At 23.3% G+C, this 23198-nt stretch overlaps 1 protein-coding gene across 8 annotated transcripts; it reads left to right on the plus strand.

The window, feature by feature from the left end:
- Nucleotides 1-174: 174 nt before the first annotated feature.
- Nucleotides 175-19351, plus strand: LOC113549993 (kinase D-interacting substrate of 220 kDa B-like). Of its 8 annotated transcripts, none has more exons than XM_026951560.1 (31): nucleotides 175-348; nucleotides 7367-7498; nucleotides 7586-7684; nucleotides 7803-7901; nucleotides 7981-8178; nucleotides 8238-8336; nucleotides 8434-8625; nucleotides 8697-8801; nucleotides 9552-9650; nucleotides 9716-10157; nucleotides 10266-10473; nucleotides 10558-10689; nucleotides 10765-10913; nucleotides 10979-11114; nucleotides 11183-11408; nucleotides 11489-11668; nucleotides 11753-11947; nucleotides 12009-12273; nucleotides 12348-12513; nucleotides 12575-12854; nucleotides 12920-13087; nucleotides 13155-13328; nucleotides 13393-13549; nucleotides 13653-13738; nucleotides 13848-13998; nucleotides 15183-15203; nucleotides 17893-17963; nucleotides 18047-18169; nucleotides 18229-18363; nucleotides 18448-18710; nucleotides 18769-19350. In XM_026951560.1, exons 2-31 carry the CDS (start codon nucleotides 7388-7390, stop codon nucleotides 19025-19027), a joined length of 4989 nt encoding a protein of 1662 aa, XP_026807361.1. In that variant the 5' UTR covers nucleotides 175-348; nucleotides 7367-7387; the 3' UTR covers nucleotides 19028-19350. The 8 variants fall into 8 exon arrangements, with proteins under 8 accessions (XP_026807361.1, XP_026807358.1, XP_026807362.1 ...); XM_026951557.1 differs by lacking the exon at nucleotides 175-348 and adding an exon at nucleotides 2667-2884; XM_026951561.1 differs by lacking the exon at nucleotides 175-348 and adding an exon at nucleotides 3246-3374 and having other exon boundaries at nucleotides 18769-19351.
- The last annotated feature ends 3847 nt before the right edge of the window (nucleotides 19352-23198 follow it).

Consider the following 23198-nt stretch of genomic DNA (forward strand, 5'->3'; position numbering starts at 1 on the left):
TAAGTTTAAAAAAAATTATTAAAGTTTTTTAACTCTTATCTAAGTTACATTTGTATGATAACTGAACAGCTGTTTTTCCTTATAATAATTAACTATTTTACTATATCACAACTTACTGTTTCCAGGAAAATACTTGACAGAATTATCATTATTTTTCTATTACATAGTACATACGCTATACACATATATTTTTTATAGTCCATTATTATGAAAAAATTACTCAATGTAATTAGTGTCCTATTAATTAGTAAAATGCACCATTTTTAATCGACAGTTTCATTTATTCAGGATATTAGCTATTTCAAAACATTTTGTAAAAGATCATGTTTTTTGTATTAAACAAATAAAGTAAGTACCTACTTAATATCGCAATTTAAACATTAAACTTATAAGATATATTTTAATATTAAATATTATGTTTGCAAATATCTTTAGATAGATTGTAAACAAATAATTGTTATTTATATAACCAACAATTAATTAATACGTCATATTTATGAATTTTGAATTTATTTTAATTAATCATTTTTTAAAGACGTGTTCATAATAAAGTAATTTAATTGTATTATTTAACAAACAAATAAATATGTAATCAAAGTATCTACTATGGTTTTAATTATTATAAAAATTAATTCAAAATTACTTAAAATATTATCAGTTTATCTGAAAATATATATATAATAGGTATATACAGGTAGGCGAAATATTGTTTTCAATATGATATAGTCATTAACTATTTCCATGTAAATTTGATTAAAATTTTAATTAATTGCCTGAAATTTATTACATTAAGATAAATAGGTACCTATGTAATCATAATTATCAAGATTAAATTTCTTACCTAGTTAATTTAATTTGAGGATTGGCAATTATATTTAAATTACTAAACCTATCTACTTAGTATTAAATAAGAAATCCATTTTTATTACTTGTGTTATACTTATTCATTTTTACAAAACTTAAAGTGTAATTTATGTATAATTTTTTAACTACATCAATAAAACAATTTGGGCTAAATCTAGAAAATTAGATTTTTAGATTATTTAAACACATCAAGCCTCTTATTCCAAGAGTAGTTTAAAATAATGTTAATCTTATTATAAAATACAAATAAGCAATAGCACATAATTTGAAGTATGCTATCAGTTTTTTAAGTTACAAACAAAAATAAGTTTATAAGTTTGAGATTAGCTAGTTTTAGTACTCCACTACTCTTTCAATTTGAATACAATAATAAATCATTAATATAAGTATCTATATTTTACTAATTTGCAATTTTTGAAAATTATTGAAAAATATAACGTATCAATCTTTTATATAAAGAATTAATTTTTGGAACTATTTATTTGTTTATTTCATCAAAACCAAAAATAAAATTATAAATTTTAAAGCTTTTATGCTTTGTTAGAATTCTTATATCACTCAGGGAGTGTAAAAACAAAATTATTTAATGTGAGTTTTCATTTTTTAGTTTAATTATTACTTAAATGTATAATGTTATTTTGGCTCAATTATAATTTATGATTGTTATTTAAAATTAATTATTTTATATGTATTTGTTTTATTTGTTACATTTGTTTGGTTTCTATAAAATTATTATTTTGTCTAAATTATATATTTATGTATATATATTAAAGTGCCTTTTGTACTTGACCTATATACTTAGAACAATGTTATGCATGTTGTTATTTTTTTTTAACTATATTCCTGTTTTATAATTTTTATAATATTTAATTATATAGAAAATAAATTATCATAGCAGCATTCCTTGATGATATGATACAATAAATGTTAATGATAAATAGTTCTAATTTTAATGTAAGTATGAAAAGAATGATTTAAAAATGTGATATTATTAAAACTAAGAACTTGATAATAATTTCAAATGATGTTTTAGACCAATTAAATACGAAATATGCTAAATGCCTAAATTTATATTGGTTCTATAATAGTACATTAAAAAGATAATTTTAATTACCATAGGCATATTATTAGCTACCAATAAAATAAGATTGGGTAGATTAAATCTTTAGTAAACATTAACCAACTATGCTTATTTATAATATTCATTATTGTAATAATTATAAAAATTTATCAGTTTATTATAAATACAATTTTTAAAATGTTATGTGTACATGTTAAATGGTATACTATTTGCCATGATTATCTTTATGAAAAATTTGCAGATTATTCAGTTGTAAATCATGAAGTGCGTATTTATAAAATTTTGATGGTTAAATGTTAATTTTAACAGATTAAAAACTTCACCTATAATTTAATTAGATATGTTAAGTACTTTTTGTTTAGTTAATAGATAGAATAGCTTATATCTTTTTAATGATGTCATCATATTTTATTTACTTTATTAATACTACCTAGATTAAATAGTCAAACATGTATAATGTATGTATTATTTGATAAATATTAGGCACTCCTTCTCAGGGATATTGATAAAGAGATTTTGAATGAAATATATTTTAAAACGTCATTCAGTGGGGGCATTCCAATGATCAATCGATTAGTTTTCAGCCAATAAGTGTTTCATACACCTGTAATAATAAAAATATAATACAATTTCATAATATTATTTTCTAGTGAAAAGTTCCTAATTTATTTGATTATCTAATCTAAGAATAATATTTTAATCCTTTTATATATATACAGTTAAGAACAAAAAAAATATATTTTCTTTTATTTCAATATCTAAAAGCTGTATTATTGTCATGTATTTGAGTTAATTATGCCTAGGCTTCAGTGGAAATTTAAATCAAATCATAGTTCTGTTGAACTATTACCATTATCATTAAGTTATAATGTGAGCAGAAGCTATGGAAGCATTTTAAGTTATTTTCATTTTTTGAAAAGAATCAATGGCGATACCCAGGTAATATAGCATTACATACAGTACTAATATTAAAAACAAATCTTTAATGAATAACAGAATAGAAAAATAAATTACCAAGGAAAGATACAATTAAATATGAAAAATTGTATAATACATATATGTATATATTTGTATAATTTAAACTAGGTTTTGTTGATTTTTTTATTGCAAATAAAATAGTTAAGTGGATAAACTGATAAAATACATTAATTTGATAAAAAGTGTAAATTGGTTTTGAGATTATGTAATTTTGCTATTTAAACAATTAATAATAAGTACTTGGATGTAATATATATACATTATACATTATACATATAATAATCTTAAACATTTTTAAAACTTAATTAAACATAAATAATTGATTGCTTACATTATTGCTGTAATTAGTGAAAATATTATGTTCATAAGTCATTATTTATTAAGTTTTTAATTCAAAAAAATTGTCTATGGACCATAAGAATTTATTTATAATTTGATATATTTAAAAGTAGTAAGTACTTCATTTTTTAAATATTTATTATAATACATTTTATGTAAATTAAAATCCAACTATTAGTAATATTGCCAAGAGCAATAAAAATAATTTTACATTAGAGCAGAATTTTTATTTATTATAATAAATATATTGAGGTTTTTTAATATGAAATAAATATGTTTGATATGTTTTACTAGTGTGAACTTTTAGTATTAAAGGTCTTAAATAAATACTTGGTTTAGAAAAATATAAAAAAATATGAAGTTATATTTAAGTTATAATTTGCATAAGATTTAATTTATAGATAAAAGAAATTGTTTACATATTCAAATAATTTTCTTATTTCTTTTATTTATAATAAATAAAGTAATTACCTATATATCTAATGTTTAGTTTTAATTAATTTTATGAGTTTTATGTAACTTCCTAGACTTAATTATTATTAAAATATTTAAAGATTTAAAATATTTAGATTTATGATGTACATATCTTATTATCAGGTAATAATTATAATATCATTATAAATTAGCATGATACTTTGTATACATAAAGTAACAACATTTTCGTACAGATCAAATTATATAAGTATGACTGACAATGAAGACAATCAAAATGTACCAGTCAACATTCGTTACTCTCGAGGTTTTTCATTTTTACGTTTACAACTTCCAACAACCAATGAGTTTAGTGATTTGAGACGACCACAAAGATCACGTAGTCAAGGTTTTCTTACTGGGTTGTCAAATCGTTTACCGTCATTTTCTATCACTGGTCCATTATATGATGATAGTCCATTACCACCTAGTGATAATACAAACAAAAGATTCAGCTTTGCACATTTCAGAAAAATTTCATCGGCGGTCAGTAGAATTGAAATATTGTTCTAACACCAGCCTCACTAAAACACCGATTTTCTGTTATTTAACACCTAATAATGAGTTTTTAAACTAGCCAAGCTTCACTTTTTATTATATATGTAGTTAATCTATAAAAATCATTTATCGTTTATATTTCAACACAGCACTATACAATAATACATATTTATTTATCTATAATATTCAAAAATTTAAACGTTATTTTATTTTAATATAAAATATTATGGATTTAAAAATATTTAAATCATTGACACCATATCGTAGGTCTATTTTATAAATTTAGCATTTAGATTTGAACTACCAATTTGTGAAATGACAAAAGTCATAAAATATTGAAAATTAAGATAATGCGAAAAATGTGTTATCGATGGATAGATTCATAATGTGAAAATTTAAAAAAATAAATAAATAATTTTAAAATTGTGGAACTAAATAATCAATTAAATTAGTTTATTGCAGTAATCCACTGCTTCTATTTGTCCTATTATTAAAATAATATTTTAATAATATTATTTTATAGGAATAATTTGGACTGACTATGATTATTTGAGAACAAATATAAATTCAGTATGAATCTATAGTTATTCATCTGCGCAATTACAACACAGAAAATCGTGTATTTTAGAAATTATGTAAGTCTAAGAACTTAACATGCACATTTCCCAGGGTAAAATGTAGTTTTTAAAAATGTATCTCACCGAGTTCTTTCCAAGAGCTTTCACTGTATATAACAGTAGCGTAAAAATAATTTTTATTTTTTTCTTCGAATTACCTTTTGTTGACTTATGCTATTTCTCAAATACCTAGGTGGTTCATTTGTTTGATCTATTTTTCATGATCTATAAGAACATTGTGATTTTTTACTTATTTATATAGATAAATAATCATTTAATTATTTCTTAAAAACAATTACAGATATACAGTATAACCTATAGTAAATTTAAAAGAACTAGTATTTTGTTGTTGTAATATTCAATAGTTATTATTTTTATATCAGTAACTTTCAACATTTATTTTAAGCTTACTTTAGGTATTCAAGGAATATTATCATTAAAATCAGATTTTTGCTAAAAAAAAAAAAGATTTCATATTGGCATTGAGTTATAGATTAAAACAGGCTCTTCATTTTGTTGTGCTAGGCTATTTCATAGAAATACAAAAAAATATTTTTCTGAATTTATTTATTTTAAAGAGGGATATTATTTTTTGATTGAGCTTTGCTCTAGGATTTTAGCCCAGTGTTCTTCAACGTTTGTATTATGGCAACACTATTAAAATATTTTATACTTTGTGACCACATAATAAAAAAATAAGTATAATGGTAATATTTAATTTTAATTGGTAATGTAAAATTAAAAGTAGCTAAGAAAAAATACAACATAAAAAATAATAATAAATTTCAATAATAGATACCTTATTTTTAATCATTATAGACAATTTATCAAATACTTATGAGTTTTTGTAAATCATGTTAAAAATGTTAATGTACAAAATGTACATTTTGTGTCATTTAATATACTTCATAAATCATGACATTAGGATTTACTTAGTAAAACACTGGACTAACTTGTTAATATTTGCTTCTAAGCTATTGGTAGAAAAAATTTGTCTCAATACTTTTTTTATTTATTAAAAATTATAAAATGTGTATTTTTTACATTATTTTGTAAAAATTAATTGTTTATACTTGTGATTAAAATAATACATTTAATACAGTAATACTAAGTTTAATAAAATAGTACTAAACTATAATTTCTCATCATTGAAGTCAACTGCCATTTCCCAAGCAGGAAGTACTTATAGTTATATAGGAAGATTAACTTCAATTGTTATTACCCGAATAATATAAAAATGGTTATTTAGGTATTGTTGTATATACCAAATATCTACTGTCCACCTTGAATAGATTTGGATACCAAGGTAGATTAATTTAATCCATCTTGCTCAATACAACAATTAATCTATGTATTTTCAAGAAATATCAACACATTTTTCTAAAATTATATTTGTTGAAATTTGTAAGTTTTTTCTTAGGAAAAAAGTACTTAGTAAATAATAATATAAAAATGTCTGTTTATTCAAAAGTTGAACTTTTTTTGTTTATTTTCTCTTTGTTCATAACTAATTTTATTACGTTTTTTTGTGTAATAACTCAAGTCTGATACACAACAAAAATAACTCGTTAGGGTTAAATTTTTATTTTAAAAGTTTTTTTTATTTTATGTCCTATTAATATATAGGCATTAATTCTTACTGATTTATGGAATTTTAATAACAAAGATTGATTGTTTATTTTATTTTTTTTAACATAAGTATTATCAAATTTTTAGTTTGTTTGATACTGAAGCATATATATTACCTATTAATTATTTATGATTTTGATTGTATATTATAACATATTATGTAGTATTATGTATCAGTTATTAGAAGAATAATTAATTTTAATTTTAAAATTTATAGTATTTATACAATTTTTAATTATTGAATACTAAAAATACTAATATATGATTATGATGATTTGATTTTGTATTTTTGTATTATATGTTGTTTATTAATTTAAATTAGTTAGATATGGATCAATAATTAAAAATGTAGGTAGGTGACTCTGTGATCTTGCTATTATAAACTTGTTGAGTTTAAATTCAATGATACACCTTTGTATACAATTAATTTTGAGTATAAACAATCTAATTGTTTGATAACCTTGGTTATCATTTTAAAAATAATATTAAAATTTTAACAAATGTTCGTGTATATATTTTTTTCTTTATTTCCGATCTTTTGATTAACTATTAAGACATTTCTAGTTTTAACTATCCAAAAACAAACTAGATTAATTATGCTTCCAGAAATACCCTTTAATGCATTTTTTTTTACTTGACAAAGTGTTCACACGCACACAAATATTATTGTAAAATCAATACATTCTTTGCATTAGAATATAAAATCATATAATATATATTTTTGTTATAGAGGAGATACTTAATTTTAGTTTTTTTTTTATTTTATTAAAAATATTTAATTGAGTTTGACTGCTTTTTTTTTTTGCTATATTAATGTTTTTAAAAGCTAATTATATTAATTTTTTTTTTTTTACTAAAGACATATAATTTCACATTTTAATTTTTATAGAATTTACACACTAGTGATTCAATGGTGTCGTTATGCTACAGAGCTTTACATAATTACATCTCAGAAAATAATTTAGAGGGTCTTCAAGGATTTCTTGAAAACCGCCGTGTTCTTGTTGATGATCGGGATGATGTAAGTTTAAATAAATAAACTGTGATGAATAGTTTTCTTTATCTAATTTTGATTATATTTATAAACTTTTATTTATACTCTTTATAGAACGGAGCTACTGCTTTACATTATGCCGCAACTAAAGGAAAATTACAATTTCTCAGAGAGCTTATTAATCATGGATCAGATGTTAATATTGAAGATAATGTAAGTAATTTTCAGCATTATAACTAAAATAAAAAAAAAAATGTATTGATTTATGTTTTCTTTTTTTCCTTTAAATATAAAAATATATTAAACTTAATATAAAAATTGAATTAACCAGGATAATTGGACAGCATTGATTTGTGCTGCCAAAGAAGGTCATACCGATATATGTGCTGAATTATTAGATCATGGAGCTGATATTGAACACCGAGATATGGTATATTATATTTTATTAGTGTTAATAATCTATAAATAATTATTGTATGTTTGTTTATAATATATTAATTTCATATTAGGGAGGATGGACGTCACTTATTTGGTCTAGTTACTGTGGATACCCTAACTTGGCTAATTTTCTATTGGACCGAGGGGCTGACATAAATGCTCATGGAAATTTTCATATTACTGCATTAGTTTGGGCTGCAGGTAGAGGACATACAAAGTTGGCATGTAATTTAATAGCACGTGGTGCTAAAGTCAACGTTGGCGACAAGGTATGCATAAAATTATTAAAAATTTTATGTAAAAATAGTTATATGTTTTAATATTGCAGTATGGAACTTCTGCATTAGTATGGGCATGTAGAAAAGGTGATGTAGAACTAGTTGATACATTGTTAAGAGCTGGAGCTAATGTTGACACTGCTGGAATGGTAAGTATAATTTATGTGCATAAAAAATTTAACCATAAATATTTTATTTATTATTAAGTATAAAAATTTGTTTATTCAATGCTTGACTTGTTTTTAGTATTCATGGACTCCATTATTAGTATCTTCGATGGGAAATCACACTGAAGTAGTAAACCTACTCCTTGAACGTAAGCCAAATGTCAATGCTCTAGACCAAGATGGATGTACTGCTTTAACGATTGCATGTAAAGAAGGATATTACGATATTGCTAATTCTCTTTTAAATGCTGGAGCTTATATAAATATACAAGTAAATAAGTATAGATAAAATATATTTCAATTACATTTTAATTATAATCATTATATCTAAATGTTTTTTAGGACCGTAGTTCAGATACTAATCTTATACATGCTGTTAAAGGAGGTCACCGAAATATTGTGGAAGCGCTTCTTAAAAAATATGCAGATGTCGATGTTATGGGAAAAGTATAAATAAAATAAAACTACATTAACTAGCATTTAATATTATAACCATATTTTTAATTACCTGGTTTTATTTTTTAAATTTTTTATTGAATTTATTTATAATCTATATAAGTGGTAAAACACAAAAAAAAAATAATGAAACTAAAAAGTTGCACAGTTAAAATGTCCATGGTAAATTAATAGTTTTGAATTATAGAAGGTTCTTTACAATCTTTGATTGATAAGTTGATTCTTTGAGTTTATGGATTTGAAATTGAAATCTTGAGTAGGTATATGCTTTTGTTGAGTATGGTGAACATCAGACTGGTATATAGTTTGCTTGTTTGCTATTGGTAACATACCACAATGAATCGAATCATAAATCTTTGATGAAATTGGAGTCCTTAGCTTTGTGCACATTTTAAATTAATAGTTGGTATTAGTATTTCAATTATATTTAGAGTATTAGGTGCTTTATTCCCATATTTACTCTTAATTAACTTATAAGAAAAGTACATTTTCAAAAAATATGTAAATTCTGAAGGTTACAATTTATTTTACTGTTTCATTAAAAACATTTTAAAATAATTGTTTTAAATTTTATTATGAATATTTATTCACAACTTTCAAATTTGCCTTGTAATTTATTAATTTTTCTTCCAAAACATAAATTTACACGTTATGCAAACAATATCAGATCATTTTAAACCTTTATGTTTAATTAACTTATCCAAGTAAAACACTAATATTGACTAATTGTTTAAATTTTAGGAACGGAAAACTGCATTGTATATTGCTGTAGAAAAAGGCAATACAGCAATAATTAAGTTATTACTTGGTGCAAATCCTGATTTAGAAATTTCTACAAAAGTAAGCCGTATAATAAATATATATAAAACTATTCAATATTTATTTTATTTTATTTTATTATTAAGGATGGTGATACACCTTTGATGAGAGCTGTTAGAAACCGTAATGCTGAAGCTGTTCAACTTTTAATTGAAAAGCGTGCTCGTGTACCAGCTACAGATAAACGTGGAGATACAGCTTTACATATCGCTATGAGAGCTAGAGCTAGAGGAATTGTTGAAATTTTGCTACGAAATCCTAAAAACAGCCAGCTATTATACAGACCAAATCGAGCAGGTGAAACACCATATAATATGGATGTTAATGCTCAAAAGCCTATTCTTAGTCAAATATTTGGTTCGAGGCGTCTTAATACTAATGAAGATAATGAAAACTTATTGGGATATGATCTTTACAGTAGTGCACTGGCTGATATGCTTAGTGAACCTACTTTATCAATGCCAATAACTGTTGGGTTATATGCTAAATGGGGTAGTGGAAAATCATTTCTGCTTAATAAATTGAGAGGTAAGAAGTTTGACTAATCAAATAGTTTCTTTATTAATACATTATTAAAATAGTTAAATTAATTACCGTAACTAAGAATAAAAATTTAAATACCTGTTACCTTTTTAGAGGAAATGAAAAATTTTGCTCATCAATGGACAGATCCATTTTTTCAATTCCCATGGTTAATATTGGGTGTGGCACTTCACTTTTGTTTCATTGCTGGTACTATGGTTGTAGTCTTGACATCATCATCACTTATTGCAATTATCACAACATTTAGTTTATTAGCTGGTATATTTTTCTTCCTGATAATGGTATACTATGGCAGTCATAGGTTAGTGTTATTATTATTTTATATAATATCACTTATTTATTATCTTTATTATTAATTTTTATTTATAAATATTTAATTGTATAGACTTGATTGGGCTTATAATTGTATCAGCTATCTAAGCCAAAAAGCAGTTACAACACGAATAATTCTACAAATAATATTTTGTCATCCACCAGGTTCAAGTTGGGGGACATCAGTTACAGCACAACCTATTCGGTATTTATGATTTTAATATCAATTTTTTATATTTCAAATTTAATTTAATCATATTTTTATTACAAATTAATTTAGATTTTATTTTACTGACCAAACTCGAGTAAGTAGTACAACACCTGGAGAAAGTACAATTATTCAAATGATAGGTTCATTATATGATTCAATTGAAAAAGATTTTGGATCAATTTCTACCCGTTTGTACAGAGCTTTTCGTCCAAAACCTGGTTAGTTAATTAATTTCTTTTATTCCTTATAAATAATAATTATTGACAATAAATGCAAATTTTAGTAAAACTTACTTCACCTTGGAAATGGCGCAAATTATGTTGCATGCCAAATATAATACTATTTGAATTATCATTTCTATGCGTCTTATTAGTAACACTAATTATTGCTATGAACAATGGTACATTAACTTTTATAAAGTAAGTTTTGGTTTTAACATGAAATAACTTTATTTTTTTTTAATTTTTGTATTCTTTTTATTGCTTAGTGATTTTTCAATTGACAAAGCTATTGGAAATGTTATACTATTTTGTTGTGGGATGTTCATTTTATTACTATTGATAGGAAATTTATATACATTCAGTCAATTACTACAATCATTAGTATTCTCACAACGTAAACAATTAAGGAGAGCTACATCAAGATTAGATACGTTAAAGTCTGAAGGATTTATTCAAGCATTACGGACTGAAGTTAATTTAATGACAGAAATGGTATTATACTAAATATTTTTTTGTTTATTTGTGAGATAGTTATTTAATAAATACTAATAACATGTATTAATTTGGTAAAGGTGCGTTGTTTAGATGCATTTACTCAACAACAAACTAGATTGGTAATAATTATCGATGGTCTAGATTCCTGTGAACAGGACAAAATATTATTACTTTTAGATGCTGTACGGATGTTATTTTCTGAACAAAATACCCCTTTTATAGTGGTCTTAGCTATTGACCCACATGCAATTTCTCAGGTTTGAACATAATTGGCTTTTTTTTCTATGTATATATTTAAAGAATATTTAATATTTCTAGACGATACAAATTGTTTTTTACAGGTAATTGAATTAAATAGTCGACGGTTATTAAATGACATGAATTTTTCTGGACATGATTATCTTAAAAATATGGTTCATTTGCCATTTTTTCTTCAAAATTCTGGTTTACGCAAAGTAAAATTAGCTCAAAAATCATCTCAATCACATCGTAAAAGTGTTACTAACCAAATGGATGAATGTGGATTGGTACATTCAGTAAGAAGATTTTAAATTAAAACAGTTAATTATATTTTATTAATTATATTTTTAACTATAGGCTTCAACACGGCGATTATCTAATGAGTCTACTACTTTAAAACCTACAATGGGCTCTTCTGGAGGCCTTAGTCGAAGCAAGGGTAACATAAATTCTACCAGGAATAAATTAAAATCTAGTGAAAGTATTGCAAGTAGCATAGCTAGCAACATTCATAGATTAGGTGGTCCACAAGATCTTTCTAAAATTTTGTTGACTGATGACTATTTTAGTGATGTGAATCCTAGAAGTATGAGACGTTTAATGAATATTGTTTATATTACAGGTATATAAAAATAAATAAATTAATTAATATTTATATTTATTTGGTTAACTTTAAAAATATATAACATTTTCTAGGTCGTTTATTGAAAGCATTTCAATTAGAATTTAATTGGTATCATTTAGCTAGTTGGATAAATATTACAGAACAATGGCCTTATAGAATATCTTGGATGATTATTTTTCACGATACTAATGAGGATACTATTGATGATTCGATGTCATTAAAAACTTTATATGAAAAGTAATTTTATTAATATATTTGATAACATTATCATTATTTTAATTAAAACTATAATAAACAGAGTACGTCGTCAAATACAACTTTCTAAAGACATTGATCCATTAATGGAGATGGACAAAGATGAGAAAAAATTTGAAATATTTCTTTCTTTTCATCGAACAACATTACTTGTTAGTGATTTAAGAATTTTCTTACCATTTACTATCAATCTGGATCCATATTTGAGAAAAGTTATTAAAGATGAAATGCAAAACTTTGAAGATTCCACTGTTTTTAGACCAACAATAACACAAAATGAATTACAAACACGGAGAGTGCAAAATCAACTTATGAGAAGACAGGTTAGTTAAATTCTTTAATTTATATTATTCATTTAAATTATAACTAACCTATAATTTAATTTAAGAAAATGGGAGCTAAACTATCACTACAGCATGAAACCTTACCAACGACATTGATGCTAAATGAACCACAATCTACTGTATTATGGAATCAACAAGTTCAAAATCGATGGCATACACCTTATGATGAATTACCGAATCAACTTCAAAATTTTTCTATTTCATCATTATCTGTAATAATCATTTACAAATATATTTTTAAAATTATTTCATCCTATTTAAATAATTGTAATGTTTTAGGATGAATTTAACAATATTAAACTATCATCATCAAGTGTAGATGAAATTTGTAAGTTGTTAACAAGAATTAGAGATTTACAAGAGTCAAACATTCCAAAATACACACAAATAATTAAAGATAACAATCTTACTGGTTGTGTACTGCTACACTGCAATTTGAATGAACTTAAAAATGTAATTAAATATATTTTTATTTAATCTAGTTCAAAATGTATTATATATTATATTTGATTTGTAGGTATTAAAAATGAACTTTGGAGATTGGGAACTTTTCCGTATAGTTTTATTAGCATTGCGGGACAAAGAGTACTTAATAAATAATGAAACCAACAGTAATATTAATTTTAAACACACAAGATCGGGTAGCTCTAAAAACCAATCTCATGAAAGAAGAGGTATAGAAATATTTGGTATAACTTAAATGTGTAAAATGATAACCTGCTATACTTTATTAATGAAAACTAATATATGTTTGTTAATTAAATGTTTAAATATTAGGATCTTCTAATAATAGTAATAATGTACAAGGAACTTTAAACGATAAAGATCAGAAAGGGTCAAAAATATCATCAGTTGAAAAACAAGTAAGTAAATAATTTTAATTAAATTATAATTAAAAATTAACTAAATAACTAAAAAGCTTTTATTTTTATTTATCTTGCACAATTATTTTATAAAACATTTAAAATAAAGGTAACATTAGAAGAACAAATGATTTGTGGTGCATTACAAACTCTGAATGAAGAAGCATGTGAAGATGTCCTGGAAGAATCTGAAGAACAAGGTACCATAGCAGCAGCTACTTATTTGCAAGTACCACAGCAACCTATCGACATAATTACAGGTGAGCAGACGCGACAACAAAGTCAGAATGAACTCGACAATAGTAATTTTAAATCAGGAGAATGCAATTCTTATGTAGTTGTAAATATAAATAAAATGCCTGAGACAAATTAATATCAATGGAGTGCATGGTGAAGAGTCTTAAGCATGTGCATGACTTTATTTCATCATGATCTTTTAATTTTTATTTCATATTATTTCATTTATTAACCATACCTAGTTAAGTGATATTTTCTTAATCTCAATTATCTGAATAAAATATTATTATTGTTTATGTATATTTTATTAAAACATGAAATAAATTATCAATAACATACTTTTTTTCAATAATTATTTGATTAAATATTTATAATTTGTACAATTAATAAATTTAATTGTGTAATTAGTAATGTAAACAGTAGGTTTTTTATTTAATTGTAGGGGGTTGAATCCCCTCATTGCATTTTTTTTCAATGTAATTAAAATTTGTATATAGAGTTTTTAAGAACAACTCATCTTTAATATTACTAATAATATAATGATAATATTATATTTATAAATTATTAAATGATAATTATGTGAGTATGAGTAGATAAACATTGCTCTAAAGATCTCCTTGCATTAAAATATTGTATCTATATTTCTGAGCTTGACTATCATTTTTATATAAAAGTGAAATATACTAAAATATAGTTTCTCAATTGAATTATTAAAGTTTAAAAATTATCGTCTTGCAACTTACAAATTTGACATCTGTATAGAATATTTTAAAACATAAATGTGATTTTGGGACATATTAAGTTATTTAATAAAACTATTATTTTTTTTTTTTAGTTAGATTTGAGTGAAGTTGGTTTTTTCTTTGAAATATAAAACAAAATTTTAGTGAACATAGGATTAAAATTGAGCATATTATACCAAATTATATTATCATTTCTAGATTTTATTCTTAGATTAAATTGACTATTAATTAGTAATTAGATACAAATAAAAAAAAATATATTTACTAACATTTTTATATTTTAAGTAAAACTAATTCATCATTTGTTTTTTCACCTATTATTACCTATTTTAAAAAATAATCAGTTTATAAAAATTGTAATCTCCAATTTTTATTGACAAAATCTCAACGTTGGTGATAATCTGCTCAATGTCTAACATACTTGCCTATTGCTATAAAGTTATTAATTATTATTATTATTTTAGATTTTGAGCAGTGCAATGAAGGTAATAATTTCACAACTATGTGGGTTGAATAATTTTCATAAAAGCAATGAAAATATACCTGTCATAAATAAATTTTTTAATATTGTGTAACGTAATGTAGATGTAGATCTCTGCTTAGAACCATTTTTTGTATGCAAAGATTTATTATAAAATTCAAAATCAACATATACATGGCAATATCTTACTCAATGACAAGGTATACTTGACACCTGCTAATTATCTAGATTACATTTAAGTATTTATTAAATATGTCTTATACCAGTTACACCTATAAAAAACCATTATTTAAACATGTTTATGGAGCAGTAATACTCTTATACTCTATAAACCTTGAGCTTCCTTAAACACTAAGGATAAATTCTCTATTAGATTATTGGTCCCCAAAAAATTTAATAGATTTATTACTTTGTTTTTGATAAATAATATTATTGGTGTACAAGAATAAGAATATTTATTACAACATTTGTACATGATTTGTTTATTCCATGCACAAATACTTTTTATGAATGTGATAAAATTGTCATTAATTTATTGAATTCTAATTAATTATATTTTAACTGATAACTATTAAGCAAAATATACATTACCTTCATTATAACTATAAGATTAAAAAAAACAACTATGATCTTTGGATAAATTTAAATCATTTAACCACATAACCACAAACATAATTAAAGCTTACAAATTATTTAAAGAATTATATTTAGCAAAATATTACTCTTGACCATAAACTAAAATCGCGCTTATAATAATATTACCTATATTATTATTACTTCAGTGTATTTTATTTTTTGTATGTGATTTTGTTCATCGCAAATTAAATTTTGACTGTTCTGTGAGAAAATTAAATATTTTGCTTGTGTTACACTATGTAAACTAAATTATGAAAAAAAAAGTGTACCTATAATCATTATGAATTGATTTTTGAAGGCTGCATAAATAATTTCATCATTGTTTTTTATTTTTTAATTTTGTTTAATTGTTCAAAGATATTATTTTTCGTAAGTATATGTAATTATAAAAAAAATTTTAAATATTGAAAGCTTGATGATAATATATTAATATCTTTACTTGCATAGAAAAATGATGTTCAAATGGCTGCAATACATATTGTTAGAATTACTATTGCTTAATACCTATTTTGTAGTATATAGTATGTAGAATAACATTATGCTTTTACTTACACACAATTTTTTTTAGTAATTGATCACTTAAATCTATAGACTTTAAATTATAAGACTAATATACATTATAGTAGTTTTTAATTACTCTGTTTATATATATTCTTATGTAGATGCATTAGTTTTTAAATGGATAATTATGCACTTTAGCTATTTAAATTAATATTAAATGTATAATTCATGTAGATATCTATAACATATTTAACTATCTTAAAATATTGAAATTTTAGATTATGAATCGTATTAAGGAAGATAGTTTTATAGAGTGCTTTTTATTTTTTTTTTTTTTTTTGGAAAACTTTACGTCCGCGAAGTTGACCCACCCACTTTGGCGTTGCAACTCAAAATCTTCACCAATACTTAGTAAGTTAATTGCGAGAATTTGTGAGTTGGCCGTTTATGAGCTGCAAACAAAATAAAAATGAGTGGGCCAAGTTCACATAGTCCACCCCTATCTAAAATTTAGGATTTTATATCAAAAGGTGCATCGAAATTTATGAGTTACCCTTTTTATCACCAAAAAAATTATTAAAAACTGACCAAAAAAACTATTATATATTTATTATATAAATTATCTATTAATTTAATTATTACTTTTTAATCCTTTAAGTTTTTTTAAGACAGTTTTTAATGGTTTTTTTTTTAAAGTAGATTTGCACATTTTCAAAATTGTTTGATACTAATTTTAAATTTATAGGATAACATAGAAGGGCTAACTTTACGATCTAGAAATGGGTTTTTTGAGTAATGAAAATTCACAAATTTTGAAAGTAAACTCTCAAATCTCAATGCATCTTTTGGTATAAGTTTCTAAATTTTAGATATGGGTAGGTTACATTAATTTGGCTCACCCATTTGTATTTTGTTTGCAGCTTATAAATAGCTAACTCGCAAATTCTCTCAATTAATTCACAAAGTACTAATGAAGATTTTGTGTTGCTACATCAAAGTGGGTAGGCTAACTTTACAGACATAAACATTTAATATGACTATGAAATTAATTTTTAAGTTTTCTACTTTTAGATTTTTTTAAATATGTGCATAAATGCCTGAATTAAGTTTTTTTTATTAATTTTGATTATAGTATATAAAGGTATCAACAAAATCAAGTATAATTTCTTACACATTTACTATGAAATTGTCAAGTCTTAGTACATTTATTGATGATAAAAAATACTCTAAAATGTCTATATAGTATATCATCTGATTTATTGATCAATAAATTAGCAGTGGAATATACATAGTGATTCATAAAAATAAGCTATCTTACACTTTAAAAATCACTAATTAAATCTTGTTTATGAAAAGTTTGACTGAAATCAATTTTTCATCAATACAATAGTATTAATAGTAAACTGAGCTCTGCTTAAACTGTTTACAAATGAGAAACATTTAGCATTGCTTTCCTATTTTAAATAACAATATAACACTATACTGCACAGGTTAACAAAGTAATCCAATATATACCATAAAAACATCTAGTTATTTTTACTTATTTGATTTTATAGGTGATGGATCTGTATGTAGTACAACTTCAAGTAACGATAATGGAGGAGATGTTGATGCATTTTTGCTTCAGGTAATAAACAATTTTTTACTCATTAATATTTATATCTAATATTAATAAGATTTTATAAAAGCCAATTTCAATTATTTTTCCAGAATTCACCTCATCATAGTATTGTTCAATATCCAGCATTTCAATATGAAGGAAATAATTCTATTTCAGCAAATTCATTAAACAATACTCCAATTGCTTCTAGAAAAAATCTTATTGATTATAAAGTTGGTTTTATCAATGTTTTAATAATTCATTAACCAAAAAAATATTTTTAATTTTTTAGACATGTATTGTAACTACAACTACTGAAAAAGCTGGAAAACCGTTTTTGCTTAAATCCATTAAAAGACCAGCATCATTAGTAATGAACAGGCTTGATGATGCAGACACAATACCAGAAACAAAAAATTCTGTACAAGTATGTATATAATTTGTAAAACGTAAGAATTTTCTATATTTTTTTCTTATAATATTAATAATGAGATTAAAATTTTATGTTAAGGCTAGTGGAATTGTAAAACAAGGTATCGCAGGCTCAGTCGGTATGTTAAGTTGTTTAGTAGCGAGTACAAGTTGGGTGCAACAACCCCCTGCAGTTACTATATCGCCAGTTTGCAGCAATGAAAAATTACCAACAAGTCCGCCACAAGATACAAATCATTCTTCAGCTATGTGTGCAACTGCAAGCAGTGATGATGAAAGCACTCCTTTAGTGTCGGACATGTCTTCACCACAATCTGACCACTTGCAATCAAATACTGACCGGTAAAATGAGGTATCTAGTTAAAAATAATTTAAAGTATTGACATAAAGTTTATTTTAGATCAGACAAAGTATATACATTTAATGGCATGTACTATAAAGAAAACTCTCAACATTCTTTGACCTCTCAATTATCTTCAAAAAGTACCGAATCTTTGCAATTGAGATCAGAAGGTGGAGGTTGTTCATTTGATGAAGACATAGATCTTCTTCATGGAATTAATAGCATTCAATCTAGATCTAGAAGAGTATCATTTGACAGTGATATCAGTATTTTAGGCCATCCATATGACTGGAACGATCCTGAAACTATGGTGTAAACACTATAATATGATTGTATTACAAATATATTAATCCTTTTTGACTTTATATTATAATACATATTTCATTTTAAGCTCATTTGCATTCTAATTTAAATTAACTTTTTTTTTAATATTAATTGATTTATATTTAAATTTATAGTGTTCATGTTTTCCAATGCCTAACTTAAAGATTTTTATTTACATATTACACAAATTATATTCATATTAAACAACTTTAAAATTTTTATTTCAGTACGGTATAAGTAAAATTCATATCACACTTCCAAAAACATTAAATTACTTTGATTGTATATTTTATTATTTTATTCAACTATACTCTTAACATTTAAATGCTGAAAAAAAACATTTAATGTCATATTAATAAAGACTTATGTAGAACAATCTTAGCAAATGTTATTTTTGAGATTAAATTTAAAAATATTTATTTATTATAATTTTGTAAAATATAATCATACTATGATTTTTAATTGGTATTTTACATTCACATATTTTATTAATAATATCAGTTTAATAGAACTAATAATTTTATTGCTTAAAATTTAAATTTAAAAACTTAAAATAAAATAATAAAGTATTCTGATAGATAATATTGAACAAATGTCAAGTCTATTAAATTAACTTATCAACTGTAAATTCCATTATTTATTTAAATTTTAACATTACTTCTTACATAAAATAATGTAGTATGAAACTTAAAAACTATGGTTTATTTTTAGATTACCATTCATTTAGTATTTATTTTAATTTAATTGATTATGATTAGATTAATAATTACTCCTTTGAATAAATTATGTATTCTAGTATAAGAATTTAATTTTGGGTTTAGTTTTTATGACTTACTACTAAATAGTTTAACTTTAAATAACTTTAATCATAACGAACCAATTATAACAATTTTATTTTTTATATCTACTAAATATAATATATAAATGTATGTATGTATATAATTACATTGTGACTATAGATACATTTTTAAAAAACAATTTGCATATTGTTTTTTTTAATTGATTAAATTATTTAGATAACTTACTAAAAATTAATGAAAGTTATAATTTTTTATGATTATTAGAATATTTTTACATAGCTTTCACATTTATAAAATACTTTATATTTATAGTTACTTACTAATAATTTATATCTGCCACTTAAAAAAAAAAAAATAGATTTTAAATAATTTATTCTGCAATATCAATTTCAATCATTTAAACATTAAAATATAAGTTTATACAGTTTATAGTATTATTTAATATTACATGATTAAAAGAATTATAGATTTTAGGGCTTATAAAAAATATATCCACTTTAAATCTGCATTAATAATTTTTACATTAATTGTTAGATATACTAAATGTGATTTTTTTCATACTTCTTAAGATATGTATTTGATCTTTTAATATTTATAGTATAAATCATTGTGATACTAGTTAACTATTTTAATTTATGAATTTCCTTTTAATTTTAATGAATATAAAATTAATTTATGAGTATTTTAAAATAGTATTATAGTTACTAATAATAGAAAAATTAATGAATTTCGTACTACCTTATACTTCAGTATAAGTAGACAAATTATTGTGCCTTTTAAATCTATAAATTTAAATATTGTAGTTTTTACAGTATATATTTATTTTAATTTTAATGATTACAACATGAGTCTCTGTTAAAGTTATTTTACTTTTTAATTTTAATTTTTTTTTTTTTTTGTTAAAAATTATATTGTTCCTTTATTTTGATATACTATTACCATTTCAAAAAATAATTTAAAGATTTATTGTAATTTATCATATTAGAATGAAAAATTAAATGTATTAAATTTAAATTTTAGTTTTATAACTTATTATTGTATTATTGAAATGTTTAAATAAGTTTGTAGAAAACTAGGAACATTGTATACATATTATATAATACAAGGTGATTTTTTTTCTAAGAGCTGTTGAAGTAAATTTTTGCATAGTTTGAAGTATAACAACAATACATTTTGGGATTAATAAAAAAACCATTTTCAATATTTTGTTTTTATTCAGATCATTTTAAATGTTCATTATTTATAAAAAAAAACTTAATTCAGTAATGAATAAATAAATACATATAATATATTCTAGTGTTCTATGTTCATAAAATTAATTATTAAGAAAAATATCAAATTAAAAATATTAGTTACTATTAAATAAAAAATAGTGAAAAAAAATATAATAAGAATTGTATTTTAATTTTAATTTTTTAAATTAAAACTAACCAGCCAAAATAATAAGAGTAATGATTATCTTTAGTTAAAATAAATCACCTTGTTTAATATACTTAGTTTATATAATGATATTTTATATGTGATTTTCAAAGCAATAAACTCATTTTTGTGTTATTTATGCTCCTTATAATGAATTAAATGTCTATTTAAGGTGACTTATTTCCATGTATCCTCTTGATGTCAACTAATTTTTAAAATAAGTATTAATAAATAGTTTTATTTCTTTAAAATGTGTATTGCTCCATTTGTAGAACTGACTTAATTCTCGATTTGAGTATAGATATTTATAAAAAATGTTAACTAGGTACCAATATTAATAATCATTTGAAGTTCAAATGTAATCACGTTTTTCACTGTTCAAAGCTGAATGAATAGTCTTCTAAAAAAATTGGATACTTCTTGCACATCATTTTTTATTTTTATTTATTAGAATAAATGCCAAACGGATTTTGGAATTATTTTAAACAAAGTAATAAAACTAATTTTACAATTAGTTACAAAAAAAATCATCTGTAATAAATAATATAGTGAGGTATTGAAGTTGGCCAAGATGTAAAAACAAATTACCAATTGCAATTAGTTATCGACATCATTCTAATCAGGGGAGAATTATTAACAGAATTAGTATGGTTTACTGGTATGTAAAATAATTGCCGAATATCGATTTGTTCTAACAAACTGGATGCATCAATATTTCCTTCAATGTTGAATAAGCTCATTAATAAAACTACAACTGGATAGATATTAGGACATATGGATAACAATTTAAAACCAAAAACATTGCTGATATGACTATAGTCTTAAGGAAGATGAGAAATATTAAGACGATAACTGGCAAAACTGAGAATACAGTCCTGGAACTTTATTGAGATAGCGTATGTCCTTTAAGGAATAAAGGGACTACTGCCCCGTATTCTAATAATGTCCTTACAAGCGAGCTATATAGTGAGGAAAAACATTTAGGAGTATCAAAGTTCAATGATTGATGTCTTATAAACCTAGTACACGGAGAGCTTTTCAAAAAATAAAATCAATAAGGTCAAAACTCAAGTGAGGGAACATAGAAGAAGACCAAATCCTTAATTTCGGTAATTTGTAAGAGTAGGGAAAAGTCAAAACCAAGGCTGAATTAAGGACCTATTGGGCTCTGAGGCTACAATTTCATATGGGCCCTTATGACAAAGCTGCTCTCTATGCTTGAAGGAAAATAAATTTATTAACTATTTTAATAATTGACAATTATATTATAAGATTATTAATATACCTATGTAATTTATATATATGTCTATAAAACTACTAATTATAGTATAAAAAAAGCTAATACTCTATAATTCATTAATTTAGATACAAATTTTATTAATACATTTTAAATTTATTAACAATACACGAACAAATTTATATAAAATGAACAGTTAAGTTTTACAATAAGTATCAAAAAAAGTTAATATATTATATAATATAAAAACTATTTTATCAAACAAATTTTATTTTCAACTCTATTGGTACTTAATTTAAATCTAATGACTTTAATGAATATGAAATCACTTGTATGTCTAAGTTTTCTTGAGTCTGACTAGTTTACTTATACTTATTTTTTATTCTAGTTAATTTTAAAAAAGCTCTCTCAGTAAAACATTTAGCCACAGGAATTATCAAACATATTTTTAAAGAAGATAATTTCTTTTTCAACAAATGTCCATGTAAAAAGTCAAAATATTATTGACTTATATTAACCTTCTATATTATATACTTAGTTTATAAACTTTATAGCATGTTGGTACTTACTCAGAGGCGGATTTACGCATAGGCAACCTAAGCACGTGCCTAGGGCGCAACATCTATTATGGGCGCCGCAATTTTTCAGTATATTTTTACTTTTATTTATATAATACTAGCTGACCCGACAAACGTTATTTTGCCAAA

The sequence above is a fragment of the Rhopalosiphum maidis genome, chromosome 1 (assembly GCF_003676215.2).
Source record: "Rhopalosiphum maidis isolate BTI-1 chromosome 1, ASM367621v3, whole genome shotgun sequence".
Taxonomy (NCBI): domain Eukaryota; kingdom Metazoa; phylum Arthropoda; class Insecta; order Hemiptera; family Aphididae; genus Rhopalosiphum; species Rhopalosiphum maidis.

Excerpts from the sequence above, each read along its gene's own strand:
- LOC113549993 (XM_026951554.1), top strand. The coding sequence starts at position 3,947 with ATGACTGACAATGAAGACAATCAAAATGTACCAGTCAACATTCGTTAC. Across the intron at positions 8,337-8,433 it reads ATGTTGACACTGCTGGAATG|TATTCATGGACTCCATTATT; the intron begins GTAAGTATAATT and ends ACTTGTTTTTAG. Across the intron at positions 17,964-18,046 it reads TTGATGCATTTTTGCTTCAG|AATTCACCTCATCATAGTAT; the intron begins GTAATAAACAAT and ends TTATTTTTCCAG.